The sequence below is a fragment of the Mycteria americana genome, chromosome 3 (assembly GCF_035582795.1).
Source record: "Mycteria americana isolate JAX WOST 10 ecotype Jacksonville Zoo and Gardens chromosome 3, USCA_MyAme_1.0, whole genome shotgun sequence".
NCBI classification, from domain to species: Eukaryota; Metazoa; Chordata; class Aves; order Ciconiiformes; family Ciconiidae; genus Mycteria; species Mycteria americana.
This window is the reverse complement of record NC_134367.1, coordinates 28,268,925-28,290,165: the sequence shown is the minus strand read 5'-3', so window position 1 is coordinate 28,290,165 and position 21,241 is coordinate 28,268,925. Positions and strand designations below refer to the sequence as shown.

Sequence of the window (21,241 nt, the reverse complement as noted above, 5' to 3'; positions counted from 1 at the left end):
TGCATAAAAACTGGCTATCTTTGCTGTACTCATTGAATCCAATCTACCAAAACATCTCAGGCATATATTTTGGGTTCTGTAAAGGTTCTCTTGTTCTGCCAATGTTGATTTCTAGTAAAGCATTCCTGAAATTCTCTTTTCAACTCATGAATTATTTAGTATTTCTTTTCATAGCCCCAGTCACTCAAATTATTTTTTTACTTGCATAGCCTGTTATATACCTTCAAGTTCATAGCTAAGTGCTTAATATTGAGAATGGAATTTTTATTATTTAGAGATATGATAAAACTAGCTGCATAATGTATTAGAACATGCCTTGTTTGTTAAAGCTTATTCCTGTAACTGGAAATAAGCCTTTAAAAGTCCTGGCATTTTTCAGCTATTTTTCTTGAGAGAGAGAGAAAAGACAAGTGTCTATGTATGTGGGTTATTAATTTGTTCTTTTTTTTTTTTCCTCCCCCAATGAGGAATAAAACAATATGTTTGTTACATTCTCCTGTAACAATTCTAAAATAACAGATTTTAGCATAAAGTCTGGAGGCTGCAAACTTCAGATGCAGAGGTGAAAGCTTCTGACAGCTGAAATCTAAATCTGAAATGTATGATTGTGATAGCAGTTACTGAAATTTGTGACCTAAAATGACAGGGTTGTGACAACAGTTCTCTCGTAACCAGGAAGATTATTTTTTCTTTAAATAGGTGTTTGAAAATTTGCAAATATAACTTATGAAAAGTCACAAGTCTTGGTTTCTTTTCGTTAGGGATATCAGGGATCAGCAGGAACTCCAGGTATGCCAGGAACTCCAGGGGTTCAAGTAAGTTTCTGTTTCATTCCTAGAATTCGAAAATCTGAGAAAAATCTTGCCAACTTTCTCCCAATATCCCTTGTTTGTCATTGAGAGTTGAGGTGTGGGGAATGAAAAGGGCTCAAGTGATGGCATGAAGTCAGGGGCCATCCTTGGGTGAGTTGCTTTGGAACCCACATGGCTTTGGGGTTTGTAGGTAGGCTGACAATTAGACTGCAAATCTCATCATTGCTACGTAAGGCCTGTAGGAGCAGGACTCAGCTGGGGCTTAGACATTTTCATCCTGATCCAGAAGCCAAATGGTAGTTCCTTCCATTTTTCTATGAATCAGTAACAGTGATCTGAAGCCTTGTCATGGTGATTGATTACCCACAACTGACATGTCCAAAAGAAGGTTTCAGATAAAGCCCAGACTGATGGAAGAGAATTCCTTTTCTTTCTTCATTATATTAATTTAGTAGCCCTTACTGGGACAGTTATTGGAAACCAGTGCTGGATTTTACTTGTGGCATGATCCGGTCTGGCTGGATAGTCAAGGACTTATTAATTTGTTGAATTAAATATCTGAGAGCATGCTGGGGCCACGAGCAAGCCTGCAACATGGCATATGTGAAGGCTGTCTGATGGACATTTGAAAGGAAGGGGGACATCTCTGGACTAGTACAGACTGTGTGATCTCCTTTTTTCCTGGGGCGGTCCTTGGTTAGAGTGAAGAATAGTTTTGGTGTTCCCCAGTCATAGGTTATGATAGTATGCCATATTCATACATGCTGGATACATTTCATGCTTGGTTTTGCTTTTCTATCCAGTTACCAAAATGTTGTGATCAGCCAGCTGACACATCAGTCCCTGGGACATGTTGTATTACGTTTCTGTGTCTCATTCTGTATCAGATTGTATTAGTATTTGAGCTGGTTTTCATTTTTTCTCTCTTAGGGACCACGTGGCTTACCAGGTATCAAGGGAGAGCCGGGGAAAGATGGGGCTAAGGTAAAAAAAAAAAAAAAAAAAGTAATAGATTAAAATATTTTACTCTTACCATTTATCATTTTTGATTGTACAGTTAATAGTATCAATATTTTCACATGAGGCTTCTGTGAGAATTGTTTACTGAAAAGGTAATAAAGAAGGAATAAGAATCCTAAATTTAGAATGTTACTTCAATTCTGAATCTGGTCTGCTTTATTTAATAAAGTTTATGTAGGCTTTAGCACTGCCAGTAACACCTTTATTGCGCTGAATAATTCATATTTAGAAAGCATATCTAAATATGGGTACCTGGAAGCACAGATACAGACATCTCTCAGAATGGTTTCTTTCTCTCTTTTTTCACCCTTTTTCTCTTTAAGTGAGCATCCAGATGAGCTAGGTAGGAATCTTTGGATGGCACTTTTTATCAGAAAACACTGACTAATTGAAACCAAAGCTTTTTGTGGAAAAATTCTAGCTGAGGTGTAGCCAGTAGCTTGTTGCTGCAGACAGATGTGAGAGCTTATATATAACTCCCTTCTGATCATCAGGATAAACTTGAATCTGGATTGGCTGTGTACACAGTGAATAAACTAGCCATTGGCTACTGGTGAGTCTCATTGATATGTAAATATCTGTGTCCACCCTTCTCTCACACTTTTGCCCTAAGTTTCAAAAAGCTCTAAGTTCATTGTGATAAAAATGTATTTTGTTTTTGGTTTATTAAAACTTCAAAGCCGTTTTTGTAAAACAAACACTTGTTTTCCAAACAGATGTTACTGTAGAATTTCCTTCTTCTAAAGTTCCCTCCCAAAAGCAGGTCCTTAAATTTGTTCAGCAGAATTCTCAAGTGCATGATTAGAGCTGAAAAATGTACTCATGTATTCTGTGCTTTAGGCATCTTAATCTAATTGATCTTAGATGTTAATCTAATTGACCAGTCAGTATTAGGCCATGTGCAGAAAGTAAGATACTGATGATGAAAAACTCTGTTCTCCTGGCAGTGCAGGGTTGTGACAGATAGAATATTTCCGAATGCTCAGTCCAGCCTTGTTTAAAATGTGCCAAGAAATCGGGCTTCCACCACTGTTTTAGAAAACTTCTTCCATTGTAAAATAGGGCTTGCCATTAGGATTTTTTTCCTGATGATTCAGCCCAAATTTTCATCTCTTAATTTCATCCCATTACTTGTAAAGTTTCTATAGCAATTAATTTAAAACTGTTTCCATTGCCAAGTGTTTTAGTTTATCCAATAATTGAATCACCATTTCTGAACAGAAATCGAGGTTCCATTCTTTTTCATTAAGAAGCAATGGATGCATGAGGTGTTTATTTTATAAGCTTTGCTAATTTTTTGAACTCCATTCCATTGCCTGTTTTCAATACTTACTTGTTGAGAGAGATTTTGATAGCATTAACCCACAAGCTGTCATTCCTGTGGTTTTGTTCCTGTCTTCTGTGAATATGTGACAGACCTGTCCAAATCTGCTTAGTCATGCATGGTTTTGATAAACACCACTGAGACGTGTTTTCTTTTACCCTTTGTCTTAGAACTTGCAATATTATATAAAATAACTTCCTGAGCATAATTTACTGTTCCTCCTTTACGATTGAAATATATTAAACAAATTGAAATATATTGCTCAATATGATGTTAGATATTAACAGAGAGGAAACATTGTGATTGTCCAAAAATGAGTTGCTGATTGGCTCTTTGTCCTGAGTGAAGTAGATCCAGTCTACTGAAACAAGCAACTAAGCTTGTTTTTATTGTTTCAAGTCAGGTAGGGCCAAGTTATAATTTAGCCTTTTCTTGTAATTGCTCAAGGGAGCTTGCAGACAAATTGTCAGATAAATATCTTCAGTACCAATAGCAAAAGTTTTGGAATTCTTGATATGTGACACCTGTAAGGACAATAAAAAGAACTGATGTTTTGGCTTGTGTTTTCAATTGCCAACCACTTTTACCAAAGTGGATTCTTTCTTCCACTGAAATGAGAACTCATTTGTCAAAGTGCCAAAGTTGTTTTATTAGTGTATTTTGGTTTCTTTTTGTTTATTTTTTAGAGAAAGTACTTAATACCTTATTTTTTAATACTTCACTCATCCAGAGTAAGCTGGTGAGAAGTTTGATAAGGTCAGTAGGTCTTTGATATTTTCAGTAAGAGGTAGGAGCAAAGCCATCGCAGATTTAGGGAATTTCCTTATTCTTCAGGAATCAGGAATGGATGGTAGAATTATCATAGCTCCCACAGAGATTTTCAAAGCTCTTCTCAAAGCTTTTTTTCCTCTTGCCAAAGCTAAATTGCTACTTTTGAACGTCCATAAGCCTTATTGAGAGATTACAGTAAAATTTATTCTAAAAAATTTAGTGATTGTTTAATTTTTTTCTTTTATGTATTGAATCTTGTTTAAAGATCAACAAACTCTCATCAGTCAGCGTACCAATGTTATGTAGTTGATATGGTGATATATAATGTCTTTCCGCTATTTGTTGATCATTGAGAATATGAATGTTATTACACTATATTACTACAATTTTAGATATAAGGATTTAAAATATGTTTGCTCTTTTAGGGTGACCGTGGAATACCTGGTTTTCCTGGATTACATGGGATGCCAGCACCAAAGGTTGAAATTAAATATTTCTTGTTACAATATTCATGTGTTTCAGGTTGCTCTATAGTTTAATTTAAAGGAAAAATAAGTTTATATACAATATTATGTCAGTGCATTTGATGAATTACATAAAATGAATAGGTATGATGCTGAAACTGAAGGAAGATACATGCCATGGGACTTTATTACATCCATATCAAGCAATGGAAGCCACCTGTTTTTTTCATTTTTGTTCTGTTCTATGGGATTCTATATTAATTACTTTGAACTTTGATTTTACTACTGCTTAGAACCTTCTTCATCACAAATAATATATAAAAAAGAAATGATATAATTTTCCTGAAGTCATTGAATTTGAGTGACAACATGTTGAAGGATAGTTCTGGTTTAATCCAAAGAGTTCATTTCACATGTATGTTCCTAAAAACATCATCAACCATATCTTTTGCTCTTCTGTGTTAGTACTCAACTGAATTTACTTCTTAGTTTTTCCAAATCTGTGTTTTAAACTTTTCAAATAAGGTCTTCAGAAGAGTGCAGCACTTTTCAAAGAGCTGAATTTTCACTTAGGTACGTACCTATATTGAAGTGACCAGAAATTTGAAGTGCCTTCCATTGAAAATAGAAGCATTAAGCCTGTGAGCTGTGGATTGTCTCACCAGCAGCGTTGGACATTCTGGGCTTCTTCCCTAGGAGAACTTGGAAAATTCAAGATTTGCATTTACTGTCCTTAGCATATTTTTTTATATCAGATGGAGCTCTTTGCCTGCTTCATTTTATGTCTGCTATACATGTATACTTGGTATATATATCTGTTTATAACTACTTCTATTTTAAAAATTAACTTACACACATTTTGTCTAGGGAGAAAGGGGTCCTAAAGGAGATCAAGGAGTGCCAGGAATATATGGAAAAAAGGCAAGTAAATTTATAGTCATAAAATAAAGCAAAATGTTATTGGTTTCTGTGGTGGGCTGACCTTGGCTGGCTGGCTGATGCCTCCCCAGCCACTCTCTCATTCCCTCTCCTCAGCAGCACAGGGGGAGAAAATAAGATGGAAAAGCTTATGGGTCCAGATAAGGACAGGGAGATCACCTACCAGTTACTGTCATGGGCAAAACAGACTCAACTTGGGGAAAATTAATTTAATTTATTGCCAACTAAAATAGGTTTCGATAGTGAGAAACAAAGACAAAAACTAAAACACCTTCCCCCCATGCTGCTTTTTCCCAGGCTCAACTTCACTCCTTCATGGGATGGGGAATGGGGAGCAGGGTGGGGTGGTCAGTCCATAACAGCTCCTCTCTGCTCTCCTTCCTCCTCACACTTCTCCCTTGCCCCAGCACGGGTCCTTCCCATGGGCTGCAGTCCTTCAGGATAAACCTGCTCCTGCGTGGGGTCTCCTTGGGCTGCAGCTTGGCTACCACAACTCCACCATGGTGCTCTCCACAGGCTGCAGGAGAGTCTTTGCTCCAGTGCCTGGAGCACCTCCTCCCCTCCTTCTTCACTGACCTTGGTGTCTGCAGAGTTGTTTCTCTCACTTTTTCCCTCACTCCTTACTTTGCCTGTGTCATGTTTTCTCCCCTTTCTTAAATATATTTCCCCTGAGGCACCACCACCTTGGCTGCTGGGCTCAGCCGTGCCCTGTGGTGGGTCGGTTGGAGTCGGCTGGAACCGGCTGTGTCCGGCACGGGGCAGCCCCGGCCTCTCCTCACAGAGGCCGCCCTGCAGCCCTGCTGCTGCCACTGCCTGGGCACCTGCACTTATGACAGTATCATTTATATTTTTATAATAGGTATGGTCACAGAGAATTTAATTCTGCAGTCCTAACTCAGAAAAATTTCCACTGAAGTTATAGGATATACTTATGGCTAGTAATATTAAACTTATGCTCTGCTTATTTGGATATTTTGAGAACTCTCTTCATCCTTCTGTTAACGGATTGATGCAATTCATAACACAACACAAAATGCTTATAAACATATTTCTGCAAATATGTCTATGCCTTTAATAATGGGGTATACGTAATAATTATAGAAGTCTGTGCTTTCTAATACATAAAAATGTACATGAACCATATAACCAAAAGGGAGAGGAGAGGAGTAAGGGGAGTGAGGAGAGGAGTATGCGAATGAAGTGAGACTGATAGCGGCCTGGAAGAGAGACGTTGTTTTAATCTGTAATTAATATAAAGCAGGGTGTGCCTGTATGTAAATATTTATATTTCAGAGAGCATATTTTCGTCATCCAGTGTTAACAGCTACACTTTCACCTGTCCTTATATTTTCTTCATGTATTTATTGGTCTAGAGTTTTAAGCAAGTTGAAAGAGGGTCTGTGTTCATATTTCTGTATTTTAGAGCATATTTACGTTTCTGTAACGGGGTAGTTATTAATTGACCACTGCCTGTGTTAAGAAAGAGACAGAGTTTCCATGCATTTTCAAAATAAGAAATAACATACATGAATTATAGGTTAAATATACTGAATTTGCAGCATAAACATTGAGCACTGCTTACTTTATGTTTGCTGTATTTCTCAGGGTTCAAAAGGAGAGAAAGGTGATACGGGGTTTCCAGGAATGCCTGGGCGAACCGTAAGTTTTGTGAAGACAATTTGCCTTTAACTTTTGCTTGTTAATTGACCTACTGATGACTGTTAACTGTTGCCACAGGGAGACCCTGGCAGAAGTGGGAAAGATGGATTACCAGGAAGTCCTGGTTTCAAGGTATGTACAAATGTATATTCATATCTTGCCAAAGTCTTCAATAGCATTGCTGTTGGTCTAAATATACCCAGTTTATTCTGTGAAGAATTACTGGAAATTAAAATAATGTGTGTTACTGGGAAATGCCGAAGTTTACTGCAGTCAGTGGGCAGACTTCACTGATTTCAGTTGATTTGCGAGCAGGGGCAAAGCTTTTATTAAGAGTGTATTAGTGATCATCAGAGATTGTTTATACTTCATCTGCCTTATCCTGTTTGTGTTTCTCTAACTGTCAATCTGTTAATGAAATTTATATACAAGCATACACTGCAGAACATACCTGTTGTGTACAGTTAAGAAGGAAATAATCTAATCATTATTACTGCTTTTGAAGGGAGCTGGATGAAAGTTAGGGGAAAACACCTTCAATATTGGATTCATGTTTATGTTCGTACTCTCTTCACTGTGCAGTCCCCTTTATATTTAATTTAGAACAGTTTTTCAAGTGGACTAAGTATCTATCTACTGTAAAAAAGACTACAGGATGTGATATTTCTATAATGTATTGCAGTCTGTGAGCTCGCTGGACATTTTGTTTACCCAGTTGTTTTTTGCACTGTTCTAATTTGTGAAAAGATGGACTTTAGCAGTATCAGTTTTAAGTTCACAGGAAAAAAAATGTATTAATATGCAATGTAAATGTTCAGTTGAATTGATCTAAAGAAGCTTTTTAACAGCAGCTTTGTTCCTATAATATTTTTCTTAATAATAATAATGAAATGATCTAGGGTTGCTCAAGATTAATGTTCCTTCAGTGTCCAAAAACGCAAGTGTACTTTTAAGTGCATTTGTCTGAATCCCTGTTACTGTAGTTGGAGATCTGGGTCTTTCTTCCATTTTGTGACCATGCTTGTCTAGAGCACCTGGGGATACCATGGCATATCTGTGACATCTGCTGCAGCACGGAGAAATGACACAAGACCTATGCAAGACCTAAACCCTTCCAGGCAGCAGCTGCTAACAAGGTGGATCCAGCAGGATCCCAGGCTCGCTCAGGCTGGAGGGGACTTCATTTGGGGCATCTCCTGGACCAGCCTCCTCCTCACAAATGGGACAGCACTGAATCCATACCAGGTTGCTCAGCTGGGTCTTGATAACCTCCCAGGATGGAGACTGCACAACTGGGCAGCTTGTTCCATCCTTGACTGTCTTCATGGTGAAAAATTTTTTACCCTTATTTACAGCAGGAAATGGCTCTACATGTTTATGTGTTGACAGCTGAATCAAGCTCTTAGTAAATATAATAAATGGAGCTTCTGAAGTCATTCAGCTTCTGGCTGTTAACTGCTGTAACTTTTGTGAGATCACTCATAAGATGGCAGTCCTATTTGCTCTTTTTGGGTTCCCCAGGTGACCTGTAAGAGCCATTTCAGAAGGACACAGGTCTCCTGTAGGTGGTACCTGCCAGCCGAATGTGGAAGCCTTGGCTGCCCTAGAGCACCTCACATAGCACCAGGCATTTGTGATTAGGTAACTGAATCAAGCCCCTGTTCGCTGTAATGGGATCTTAGATTCCTAACGTATCTCTAGACAACTTCAGGTAGAAAACCACATGCAGGTGTCTTAATTTGAAGTTAAAGGGGGAAGTTATCACTTACATACACTACATATACAACACTACAGCACTGTTATTCTAAAAATTGCCCAAATTCAATGTATAACTAATCATCCTGCAATTCAAAAATTTATTAGGAGAACATGTCTAAAATAACAGCCTTTAAGTATATACAAAATTTAATTTTTGCGGTAGGTAAACTCAATATTTCCTGTTTTATTTGTTCTCTTTGGAAGGCCTAATGAGACTGTGCTAAAAGGTAATGGAATAACTTTTATTTTATGTCAAATTGGTGTAGTGCTTTTTGTTTTAACTGCCCTTAAGTTTACACCATTAAAATACATAAGATTTACAACTTCTTTTACTAAATTATGGAAAAAAATATTTTCTTATTGTTCATTTTTCTGAAGTTAACTTCAGCAACCAACAGCAGATTATTTCTACGATACTGAAGGAGTTTTTCTTTATTTGTTACTTGGTTTAGTTTTAAATACTCCTACATTCATTTCATTTTGATCTTCAAATCCCGTTGATACCTGCCTACAAATTATTATTATTAATATATATCTACAAGAGCATGTATCTCTGACACTTGCAAATATGTCAGGCAAAGACAATTTAACAGACATTCTTAAAACACTCAGCAAAGTTTGTATCTATGAACGTAGTAGCTACCTATGTTGCCATTAAAGTCAACGGAGGTCTAACCGGTGAAGTCTGGAGAGCAATTCAGCTCAAAGAAGAGAGACTTGTAGGTACCAGTTTAGTTGCCTACATAAAAGCATCTGGTACATTTGAGATTCATTAATGTCCAAAGCATCCTTAGGGAGCTGACAAATATGACATAAGTCCTATGGAAAGCCAGTGCCTTTCTGGAGCAGGAGTAGGAACCCTGACAAGACACCCTTGGGTATCTCAAATATGACCAAATGTCTATGTGTGGGCAATGAAATTGAGCTCCCGGTGGCTGGTCAGCTGAACCAAGCCTCCATCAATTGTCTTGGCTAGACTTCTGTTGGCTGTGATAGGAGCTTAGTTACCTACATGAATTTATTTCAAATGAATCCTGCCTTATTTTATATATATATATATATACACACATATATATAAATACACGCACAGATATCTCTGCTAAGTTGGTAGAGAAATTCCTTCTCTGGTACTATAGAAAGTAGAAAAAAATAATTAAATACTAGGTTTTTTCCTCTCTGGTATTTGATAACATGGACAGGTAGTAGTCATAGTTGTTCAACATAAAATTTTAACTGCCACTGGTGGCCCTTTAGAGTGAAGTATTATGTTGATAAAGCATGAATTTGGAGAGTATTTTGATCTGGTTTTATGCTTGTAAAGAATATACAGATAATTCAGCATATTAGTTGTGTGAACCTGCGTACATTTAAACTGAAAGACATTTTCTTGACTATTTTCTTAATTTAATTATTGTAGTACAAAAATATGACATACGAATTAGTTTTTATTCATTTCATAATATAATAGTTAACAGAAACCATATTCTTCATTCAAGCATTTTGTCAGCTTGACTTCAACATCTGCTTGCTATAAAACATTGCTTCATTCTGGGTCTGTAATCAAATTCAGAGCAGTAACAAACAGGCTGTCTTTGAAGGAAATTTCTGCTGGAGCTTTCCTGTTTTCTTACAATATTCATTCTGGGAAAGAATGTGGAAAAAAAGCATGGCTTGAAACCCAGATGCTACCCATTGTAACTTCAAGTCCAGTTTCTGTAATTTTAAGTTAATTATTACCAGATTATTTTTTATATATATTGATTGATCTTTGCATTTGTTTTATGTGCTTTTATTTCTGGAATTATTCTTCAAATTTTCAGAATATTTTTGGTATCATACATATTTTGAGTAAGGACATGAAGATTTGATCATATCTGGTAGTGCTGTATTCTGGAGTGCTTTGAAATAGTTTTCAGACTATTAGTTGTACTAACAATTAGACAATAGCAATTTATTACTGTTTTATGCGCTTCTTCAACCAGTAATTGCTGTTCTGATTCAAAAGACAATTGTCTCTCTTTTTGCAAACTGTTTGACAGCTGTTTGTTGGATGCAGCATGAGGGAATATCAGATTGACAACACTTCTTACTGTGTTTGAAACTGTTTGTAAGAGATGTTTGTTTGATGAATTGTATTGGTTTTGGTAGTCTGTATTGGTTTTACATTTTACTTATATTAAAAATAATAATTTACTATTTGAATTGTTAGGAAGATTTTTTTTTTAATATTGTATTTAACAGTCTTTTTTATTTTAAAGGGGGAGGTCGGACAGCCTGGATCTCCAGGCCTAGAAGGACATCGAGGAGAGCCCGTAAGTGATTAAATTGCTGACATATCCTTATGTACCGATTTGTTTGTTTTGGGGTTTTTTTTAGTTAATGGATGTTATACATTGTGTTTCATCAATGTTGATTTGAATTGGTTGATATGTCCATTTTTGTAAAAGTGCTTTTTTACTTTCTGGTGTTCATCTTCAAATTTGGATTTAGTAAAAGAAATAAATGAGCCTTTAAAGTCAAAGATGCCTTAAAATAAAAGATTCTTAACTATATTGCAGTTATATACCAGTTTGTATATATGTTATAATACTGTCTCATTATTGACTTGTCTCCTTTTGAGAGGATGGTATGGTTAGATATTGATAGTTACTTACATGAGGAAAGATTCTGGGTGTTTTTAACTCTCATTTCTGCAATATGGTATATGTTCTTTCATATACTTGTTAATTGCACTTTTAAAGTTTATTTTTTCACTGTCTACTTCCCCCTCTCCTTTGTGCCGTTTTATTGGTCTTTTACTTCCTTGCATTTTGTCACACTGTCCATGTTACCTGTGTCTCTGTTCTTCTTGCTTAGCTGGGGAACATGCTGCTGCATTTTTGTTTTGCTTGTTTGCGAAGACATTGTTCCTCTACTGGTGTTTGGACAACTCCTCAGGGCAGCTCATTTTTCCTCCTCTTTATATGTGATAGCTGGGCTTTGTCCTCCTTGTTTCCTTGTTTGGCTCTTTAAGGCCACCAGACTGCTTGAAGCAGAGGAGCCAAGATATCTGTAGAAATAGCTGAAAGCTTTGAGTGCTGAGAGCGAGCCACCTGTCTTCAAACCATCAGTAATTCTTCTGTAGGCCAAGAGCAGTAAATGGAGCTCAGCTGGTGGAATGCTGCCTTCCAGATGAATTACATTCTGAATTACATTTTGAATTGTAAGATAAGGAGATACAGCTTTATATATTCAGAAATTTTTGTGGTATTGAATGTAATGAGAGGCAGTATGTGTTACATGGTACTGAAATCTGATAGAGAGTTTTGATAACTAGGAGATGGAAATAACACTCCCAGCTGAAAAATTCTCAAGCTCTTTCATTTACCTTTTTTTATATATTCACCAAAACCTCATAAAACACTGTGAGTAGACTACAAAACACTGGGCAATCATTCCCAAGAGACTTTCTTCCCACTTGGCTGGCTTAAGTGAAGAACACACATAATTCCTCACTTGGCTTTATTTTTTCCTCTTTTTCTGCCCCAAATAACTGTGAGATGTATTAACCTTTTACAATCTATGGTATCTTCAGATGTAAGAAAGACTGAAAGTGAATGTTAATTAAAAACCATAAAATACAAGTGAGGAGGTTTTGGTATCTTGTTAGTTAGTACATCATAACAAATGTGTTGAGATAATAACAAGACTTCTGTTATTGTCCCTAGCCTTGTTTTGTCTCTTGATTTTTAGAAAAAATGTTAGTCATTGGATTTTTTTTTTTTAAATTAATCTAAAAAATAGGAAGGAGAAGGCATTTCTGACCTAGGGAAAACTAAGTATTTAATACTTGTAACAGCTCTCTTTCTGATCTGATAGCTTTGGTTAAGTCTGACCTATATGTACTAAAGAAATATATTTTGGTTTAAAATTAATATAAATGCTTCACAATATAACATTTTAAACAGCAATGTAAAGTCATTACTTAAGTCCCATACTTTTGCTTTAAAAAGAACTGAAGTGGCAGATTTAAGACATTAAAATCACTAAGAAGTCTTTTAAAATCACCATAAAATGATATAGAGGAAGACTTCCAATATATAAACAACTACAAAAGATTTACACAATCCTAACAGGGCAAGCCGGATTGTACTGTATGCTTCATTTATAATCAGTGGAGGTTATTCTGAAGAGCAGAAAGTCTACATGCTGACCAGGAAATTGCCTCAAGGTAACCAGTAGGAAATGTAAGACACCAAGTCATACCTGCTTGTCTGCCTTTGTTGCTGGTCTAGCACCAGACTGCATGTGCAAAGATGGTGCTCCCATCTATTTAGAGCCTGGTGGAGGGGCAAAGGACATTTCTGTACAGCAACTTTGTGGTAAAAGTGTGTGTTTGGGCTGTGCAAAATGAAAGCTATCCTCAGGCATGGGATATGTGGGCTCCCCTATTCAAGTAGAGGGTAGTTGGCTTTCATCTGATGGAAAGTGAGCTGGATTGTGGGGGCTGTGAGGGATGTCTTGTGCAACTTACTGCTTCTGTTGTTTCTGTTCCTGCAGTGTGTATTTGATTTATAACATGTAAGCGCCTCCTCTCTGCTCCTCTTCTGTGCAATTCAGTGTGATCTTCTCTGGTGGGATACCCTAGTAGGTAGGGCACTGGTGTGGGAGAGGGGGACTGAACTCTGCTGTGCCCTCCCAGTGGTAGCCAAATAGGCTGCTTAAGCTCAAGACAGGCCTTGGATGATACTGTTGAAACTGTACGACTCCATATTGTTAACCAGCCAGATGCAACTGTGGCCCTGGGACGTCTCAGGAGGTTGCATGGTTACGCCACCCACACAAACATACATGCAAACAGTCTTTATTTCTTCCATTCAGCCACATTAGTGTTAGACATGGCCTAATTTGTTAAGCTGGTCTTTTTAAAAATAGCCATCTTATGATCCTTCTTGCTTTAGTGAATAAAAAGAACATGGTTGCAAAATGAATGCATCTTGAGAAAACATCTGAGAGGCAACTGTTTAGGATGGAGAGCACAGTTGAACTGAACTCCCATTGCCTCCAGCCTCTGAGAGGTGTGGTTATTTTCTGGACAACGTACTTTCTGGTATATACTCTTATTAATCCCAAAATTTATGAACAGGAAAAAGCAGGTTGTAAAGCTAAGTGAGTAAGTCCAAGTGATGTTGTTTTCCCTCAATAGTACTATTTGGAACTTAAGTTAGCCAGGCCATCCCAATCCTACCCACTCTGTGTAAGAATCGTTTGACAGTCTGGACAGAATAATTTAGGTATCATTTAGTAAAGCTAGTAATCAAACTCATTTTACTGATGACAAAAATAGGCCATGCTGTCACTTGAGTAGTTTAATGGCTAGTCATCTTTCTTACTGATGACAGGCTGTTTTGATAAATACATTTTTTTGAGGGGCCAACTGTCTAAAGGATAGAATAAATCAAGATTTATTTGAGCTTAATTTCAGCCTGGCTGTCCTTTTTGACATAGGTAGAGTTTTGTTAGAGTTTGGTTTCAGTAGAAGCTGTGTTAGACTTCTCCTTGGGTTTACAGTCACACAGATGAGAACTCTGAAGTGAGTGCTTGTTGGTGAAGCTGGCAAGACATTTATAGCACTCTTCTAGGCCTAGCATATGCTGTCCTGCCACAAGTAGTATGTCTGAACATTTGCAACTGCTTATGTTTACTCTCCAGAAGTACAGCTGCAAACACTTAAAATGGTAGAGTTTGCCCTTAATATTTAGGTCACATCACAAGATCTCAGATGTGGCCTCATTTGTGCCAGCGATACCAGCATAACATGGCTTTCAGCTTCTGCCCTGACTCCCACTGTTATACCTATACTCCCAGTTTGTCTGTTGAGCTCTTATAACTGCATCAGGAATGCCAGATCTAGATCAATGCATTCTCTGAAAAATGTGTGTTTTATGCTAGGGTATGGTAGCAAAATTATTTTTGAAACATGGTTTAACCCCAGCCAGCAACTAAGCACCACACAGCTGCTCGCTCACTTCCCCCTGGTGGGATGGGGGAGAGAATCAGAAGAGTAAAAGTGAGAAAACTTGTGGGTTGAGATAAAGCCAGTTTAATAGGGAAAGCAAAAGCCGTGCACGCAAGCAAAACAAAACAAGGAATTCATTCACTACTTCCCATGGGCAGGCAGGTGTTCAGCCATCTCCAGGGAAGCAGGGCTCCATCACATGTCACGGTTACTTGGAAAGACAAACGCCATCACTCCGAATGTCACCCCTTCCTTCTTCTTCTCCCAGCTTTATATGCTGAGCATGACACCATATGGTATGGAATAGCCCTTTGGTCAGTTGGGGTCAGCTGTCCCAGCTGTGTCCCCTTCCAGCTTCTTGTGCACCCCCAGCCTACTTGCTGGTGGGGTGAGAAGCAAAAAAGGCCTTGACTCTGTGTAAGCACTGCTCAGCAACAACTGAAACATCCCTGTGTTATCAACCCTGTTTCCAGCACAAATCCAAAACATAGCCCCATACCAGCTACTATGAAGAAAATTAACTCTATCCCAGCCAAAACCAGCACAGTACGGTAGCAGAATTCTTTTTGAAACGTGTTCAAGATACACTAAGGATATAGAAATCTCCAACAGAAGTTGCTGTATTTTTCTTCATAAAGCAGAAATCTTTAAAATACAACATAGAAACTGGTATAGCCAGGTAGCCTGTATATTTGGAAAGCAAACCTAAAGTTAATGTCATTCTACTGCATCTATAGCCATGCTGAGATTAATAGAAACAAGAACCAAGGAAAGAAAATTCCTGACATAGTTATATGCTAGTATGCAGAACAAAATATTGTTTTCATGGTTTTTTTCTTCTGTGTGCCATGTAATATTCCCCCCTCTCCCTTATTATAGTTTTCCAGATCTCTTCCCTATGAACAAATTGGCTTTATTAGAACACTTAGAGTGCAACACCTTGAGGCAAGATGGCTTGTTAAATAGTCTTGTGTTCAGTGTTGCCTCTCTTGTCTTTCTTTGCATAGGAAACTATGAAAAAAACAGACACAAAACACAGAACTACTAGCAACTGTGTTATCCAAATACTGACAATGTTCCTTAGAGATCCTGTTCTCAGAAAAAATGGCTGGCAGCCAATCATAATAATAATACAGGAAATAATGGTATTTACCTATTCAAATGTAAATGTAGCTAATTCTAACGAACTTTCTTCTTCTTCAGTACAGCTTTACACATATTATATCACTGACTGTCATTTCATAAACTGACATATATAAATGAGCAAATATTTTGAGAATGGAGGAAATTCTCAAAAATTATATTTTGCCTATATTTACCTGCTGCAACAAGATTTTCTTTCCCTTTAGTTGCACCCTTTTATGCCCCTAGCCATGTGTACATTCTCATGAGAATCACTGTGGAGAGAAATATTAACGCCACAACCACCATATTTGACTGAAAAATGTGAAATGGACGAATGGTGTGTAAAAAGGAACATCTTTTATAAGATTATCTGATATAGTTAGATGAGATGTGCAAATTTTAAGCTGTTCAAGTCTACAACAGAATCAGAAGGTAATTTTAACATGATTTTTGTACATTTAACTTGGTTAAGTTAGGTAGATATATGAGAGGGCAAGTAGCCAGTTACCTGTGGAATAGGATGGGACTGTGAATAATGGAAAACCTGGTAATTGTTTCGAACTATCAATGGAAGGAAATTTAAAATTCACAGTCAAAACCTTTGCAATAGACAGTGGAGTGTAAGAGCTATGCTAGTCTGTTTAGGAGGAAAGCTAGTATTCAACTTTAATAGAATAGCCCAAATTTTGTGCTTTTAGTGGTCCTATTTATCAACTGTATTTGCAGAGTTGTTTCTGATAACCATATTTGAGAATGCAGCATCATGTGTGAATACTTTTGTCAGTCCTGTCTTCCTATTTCACAAATAGAAGGAGCAGCACAGTGTGTTAGTGTTGACTGAAACAGATGATGACCGCTGGCTGAGATAAGTGGAAGTGAAATACTTATACCACATGTACGCACAAATGTGTTTTTCAGTGATCACAATGATGTGCTTTGGTTGATGCACTTTATGTTGATGTTATTTTGGTTTGTACCATTTTTAGTTAATAAGATGCTGTTTACTCAACATTTGTATTTTATATCTGCATTGATATACTGAGTTATGAAATACTTCAGTTAGAAACAAACCTAAAAACTATGCAATAGGCCTTGTGAAAAATACCTTTATTTCTGAAAGCGTTACTTAGTTTATTTTTTAATGCACCTAGTCTGATTATTGTTGGATTTCTATTTTAAATCTCTCAGATTAAGGCATAAAAATCCTGTTGTATTTCCAGTGCTCAAAAGGTCCTGTGTTGTGTGGATTTAATACTTGTGAAAATGTCTCAGAGTACTAAATACTCATTCAAATTTTATATTCCCTTAAAGTAGGCACTGTTATAAAATAGCACTCTCTTTATAAGTAATACATTTAGAAGAAATTATTTCGTGTCAGTCTTCAAGAGAAAAGTGATCATGAGACTCAGCAAACTGGTTGGTGTGAGTCTACCAAAATTCTTAGCTTCAAATCTAATATTTATGCTTTTCCACTAGTCTGAGATGCCTCAGTAGTAGCAGCTGAACTCTGAACACTGATGGCCTGCTTTTCAAAGGTGTCAGCATTACAGTCATAAGGAAAGTAAGGACTAGTATTTGCTCTGCAAATGATATCTTGTGGGTCTCAAAAGAATACCTTATTTCTTTGTTGAAAATTCTGACTTTGACCTGTAAATACATTTATGTATAAAGTGAAATGGTTATTCAGGTGGGGTGTTTTTTTCTACATAAACAGCTGATGCAGTAAGACTTTGGTAGGCATATGCCATACATCATTATTTCTTTACAAGTGGGTTTGGTCAGCTGAATTAGTTTTTTAGTGATCACTTCTTTATTTCTTCTTCTAATTTCTGAATAGTTGGAATAGACAGGGCAGAATCTTTCTGATGACTTTCTGATTGCTGGAGCTACTATAACAGATGTTGTTAGTCTTGTTCCTGCTTGAGGAAGGGGGAGAGGACAGCTTTGACAGCACAATACTTTCAATAATCATTCTTTAATTACACAGTCCTTGCTGTAAGCTCAACCACATTTTTTAGACTGAATGCAGGTTTTCCCGTCAATTATAACTTTTAGCTCCACTTTAGGTGTATATATTTTTAAAAGACTTTATTTGCAACCTAGGTTATCTTTTTCATTCTGACGGACAAGTTATTTTAACTAAATTCTACATTTTCAGCAGTTAATTGCTATTAAGAAGATAAATATGAGAATGGTGCTTTAAAGAAACAGGTAATTAAAGACTTCTGGAACCTCAAGCAGACTAGTCTGAGCTACTCTATTATTCCCAGTTGACAAAAATGATATAAGATATAAGACATGACAGCATAGTTGCTGATCCAAAGCGTATTGAAGTCAATGGAAAGATTCCCATTGAAGTCAGTCTGGACTAGGGCCACAATAAATGCTGTAATAAATTTGGACCCACTGACCTAATGCAACTTGGAAAATAATGCCTGCTTTTCAAAGTTGTAAAACTAACAGTACTCTCCCATCTCATTCTCATTTTCTGTCTGTTCTTCATGATTTCTAATTTTTAAATTTCTGTCTTCACACACTATGCAATTACATTAATTGTATTAATTTTCTGTAATTATAGAAAATAATATTTTTATTTTTATTTTGTCTACAGAGACTTAGGAAAGTATTATTTTTGGATTTTTTCAGTTAGTACCATTTCAAATTTGATAACTTTGGAAAATCAAGTGGAGAAAAGGTGGCATACCTTGCTGCCATTTCTTTAAGACTAGTTTATAGATGCAGTGTTGATAAAGGCAATTTCTTAAAAGATGTAAGGAAATACAAAAGCAGCTATAGTTGTAAGCCTATTATGGACATGAATGACGTGCTACAAATAGTTATAAACAGTACTCAGAGTAGTCTGTTTTACACTTGTATGCTGTAGTGACCTTTTTATGGCTATGCTGGCACTTTTCTTTCTTACTAATTCATGTGCTGATAGGAGTTACATACCAGCGTTCCTCCTCCATTGCAACTGGTTTGTAAACATAGTGATAGAAATACCTCTGACCAATGTGTTATTTGTTAAAATGTCTCTTAATAATTTGTTCATCTTGTATAAATTAAAAAATCTGTTAAAACAGTGTGATTCTGAAAGAATTGTCCTGCAGCAAACACTTGAAAGGTGCAGCTTTGTTAGAATGCAGTAACTATCTTCTAAGCACAAAATTAGTGGTAGTGCTTATTTATTTGTTTTCCATGAGTGATTCACTGTTTATACACAAAACCACAAACTCTTCTGAAGAGTGTAATTTCTTCTATGCATTAAAATAATTTTGGGTATTTATTGGAAATCTTCATGTAGAGACTTAAAACTTGATATTATACTTACTAGTTATCTGTACTAGACAGTGAGCTTTAATTCCCAAATGAATTGCTTTGGCACAAGCTTATACTGTCCGTAGAGTAAGAGCTGTGACATATGTTCCACCTGTGGTTTTTCCCACTGAGGGAATGATCATATTCACTTCCTACTGCAGCTTCAGCCTTCGCCTGTCATGTTCTCAGCTTGGCTAAGATGGAGTCTAGAGATGCAGTATGAAACTAAGAGTGAATGAACTTGGCAGTATGGATGTATGCAGTACACATCAGATATCCCCTCTCGTGGTAGTATTACTCAAAAATACATATAAATGTTTGCCCATTTAAATGCTTATGCATTTAGGAGACTGGAGACCTTCACATCAGACCGCAATATGCACATGCTTACAAACATCACTACCTTTTTTCTGAGTACCAGAAACTAGATTTTCTTAGTGTTAATATTGCAGTAGGCCTTTCTATAGAGATGGTTTATCAGTATTTGAATATTATAGCTGTACAATCCGACTTTTAATGAATTTTTAAGTGGGAAAAAGTCAGTTTACTATAACTGATTATCATTCAAAAGCATTTCCAATTAGTTTTTTTATGTTATTTTGAGCAAATGATGTACAGATACATTTCAAGTATTCTAGCTAGCCTACTACTGCTTGGACTGAAAAAAAGACATTCTAAAAAATTACTGGAGTTGATCAAGTAGAGATTTTTGAGGAGCTGAATGGACAAATCCACACAACTGTAAATTGATCCTATATTCTATATCAGAAATTTCTTTACTCCCAAATCTCAGTTAAAGATGTGATTGGTTGCTGAATTGGCTTAGATTAAAGAATTAAAACTATATAATCTGTGTATGTGTGTGTGAATCCAGTTTAGCTCTGTCTGGGTAGCTGATCTGAATTAGAAAGCTTAGAGGTTCTTTAATCATTCTTTACTTTCCCTGTAAGTTTACTAAATTATGTGTTTGCTTAAGTGTTTAATCTAATTTGATCTGATCTAATACTTTCCAGGCATAATGGGTTAATTCGCCCCACTAAGAAGAGAATAACCACTAAAGTTCTTGAAAGTTGTATAGTAAAACTGGTATAAAATAGGTATGCCTTCAGTGATTAACATTCACTTCCTTTGATATGTGATGTTTAAAAAAGGACTCATTTGCATTCTTTTGGATCCACTTGATGTCAATAATAATACTTAGGGCATTCCTGAACTTGTGTGCTAATTTCATACATCCAAGAAAGGCTTTTCTGAAGTAGAAGATGCTTGAAGAGAATGTTTGGACTGGTATATGTTGTGTATTGGGCTGATGTCTGCCATTTTGGTGCCAGGAAAGTTGGTGTTTATACTTCCAGTAAACAATGTTTCACATGTGCTGATTAATCTTGAAACAGCAACATCTCTCCATTATTCTTGCCTTACAGTTTCCTTCTTAACTCCCACAGTTTTCAAGGAACACTTCAAGACACTGTCAAATCATTCAGTAATATAGGTAACACATTGGAAATTACATCTTTAATAAAATGGATTTTGTATATTCCTAAACAGAAACATTATGCCTAGGATCAGAAAAATAAATATATGCATAGTGAAATACTTATGATTTTGAATGAACTTCTGACAGCCAAAGTACTCAACAGTCCCTATTGGGTGGAAGTATCATCACATGATTTTGGCCTGATTTAGTTATATATGCATCACCTTTTAACCAAAATACGATATTACTAAGTATTTGAAATCATTGAAGTAACATTTTTGCAGTTTATGGGGAAGAAAGAGCAAAAAATGAAAAAAAGTTCTTTTGTAAAGGAGAAAATATTTGACAACCAGTGGAGTAAACATCCCATTTGTGGATTGTGGCAGAGAAGTTACAAGTAAGTAGTATGCAAGGTATTTTTTTCTCTTTGTGTTTAAATATTTTGCAGCAATGCCAGCTTTATTACTTGTGTATTTGTCTATGCTAATTTTCCGCTCTCACACATATTACAGAGGTAGGATATAAAATACCTCAGTTTCTAGTATCTATACTAATAGAATTAAAAACATTTTTAGT

At 36.5% G+C, this 21,241-nt stretch overlaps 1 protein-coding gene across 1 annotated transcript in view; it reads left to right on the top strand.

The window, feature by feature from the left end:
- Positions 1-21,241, top strand: part of COL21A1 (collagen type XXI alpha 1 chain) — a 118,792-nt gene that overhangs the window by 57,939 nt on the left and 39,612 nt on the right. The window contains exons 11-17 of the mRNA XM_075497291.1: positions 762-815; positions 1,743-1,796; positions 4,353-4,406; positions 5,259-5,312; positions 6,936-6,989; positions 7,068-7,121; positions 11,006-11,059. Coding sequence (XP_075353406.1) covers positions 762-815; positions 1,743-1,796; positions 4,353-4,406; positions 5,259-5,312; positions 6,936-6,989; positions 7,068-7,121; positions 11,006-11,059 — 378 coding nt within the window. The remainder of the gene's footprint in view (positions 1-761; positions 816-1,742; positions 1,797-4,352; positions 4,407-5,258; positions 5,313-6,935; positions 6,990-7,067; positions 7,122-11,005; positions 11,060-21,241) is intronic.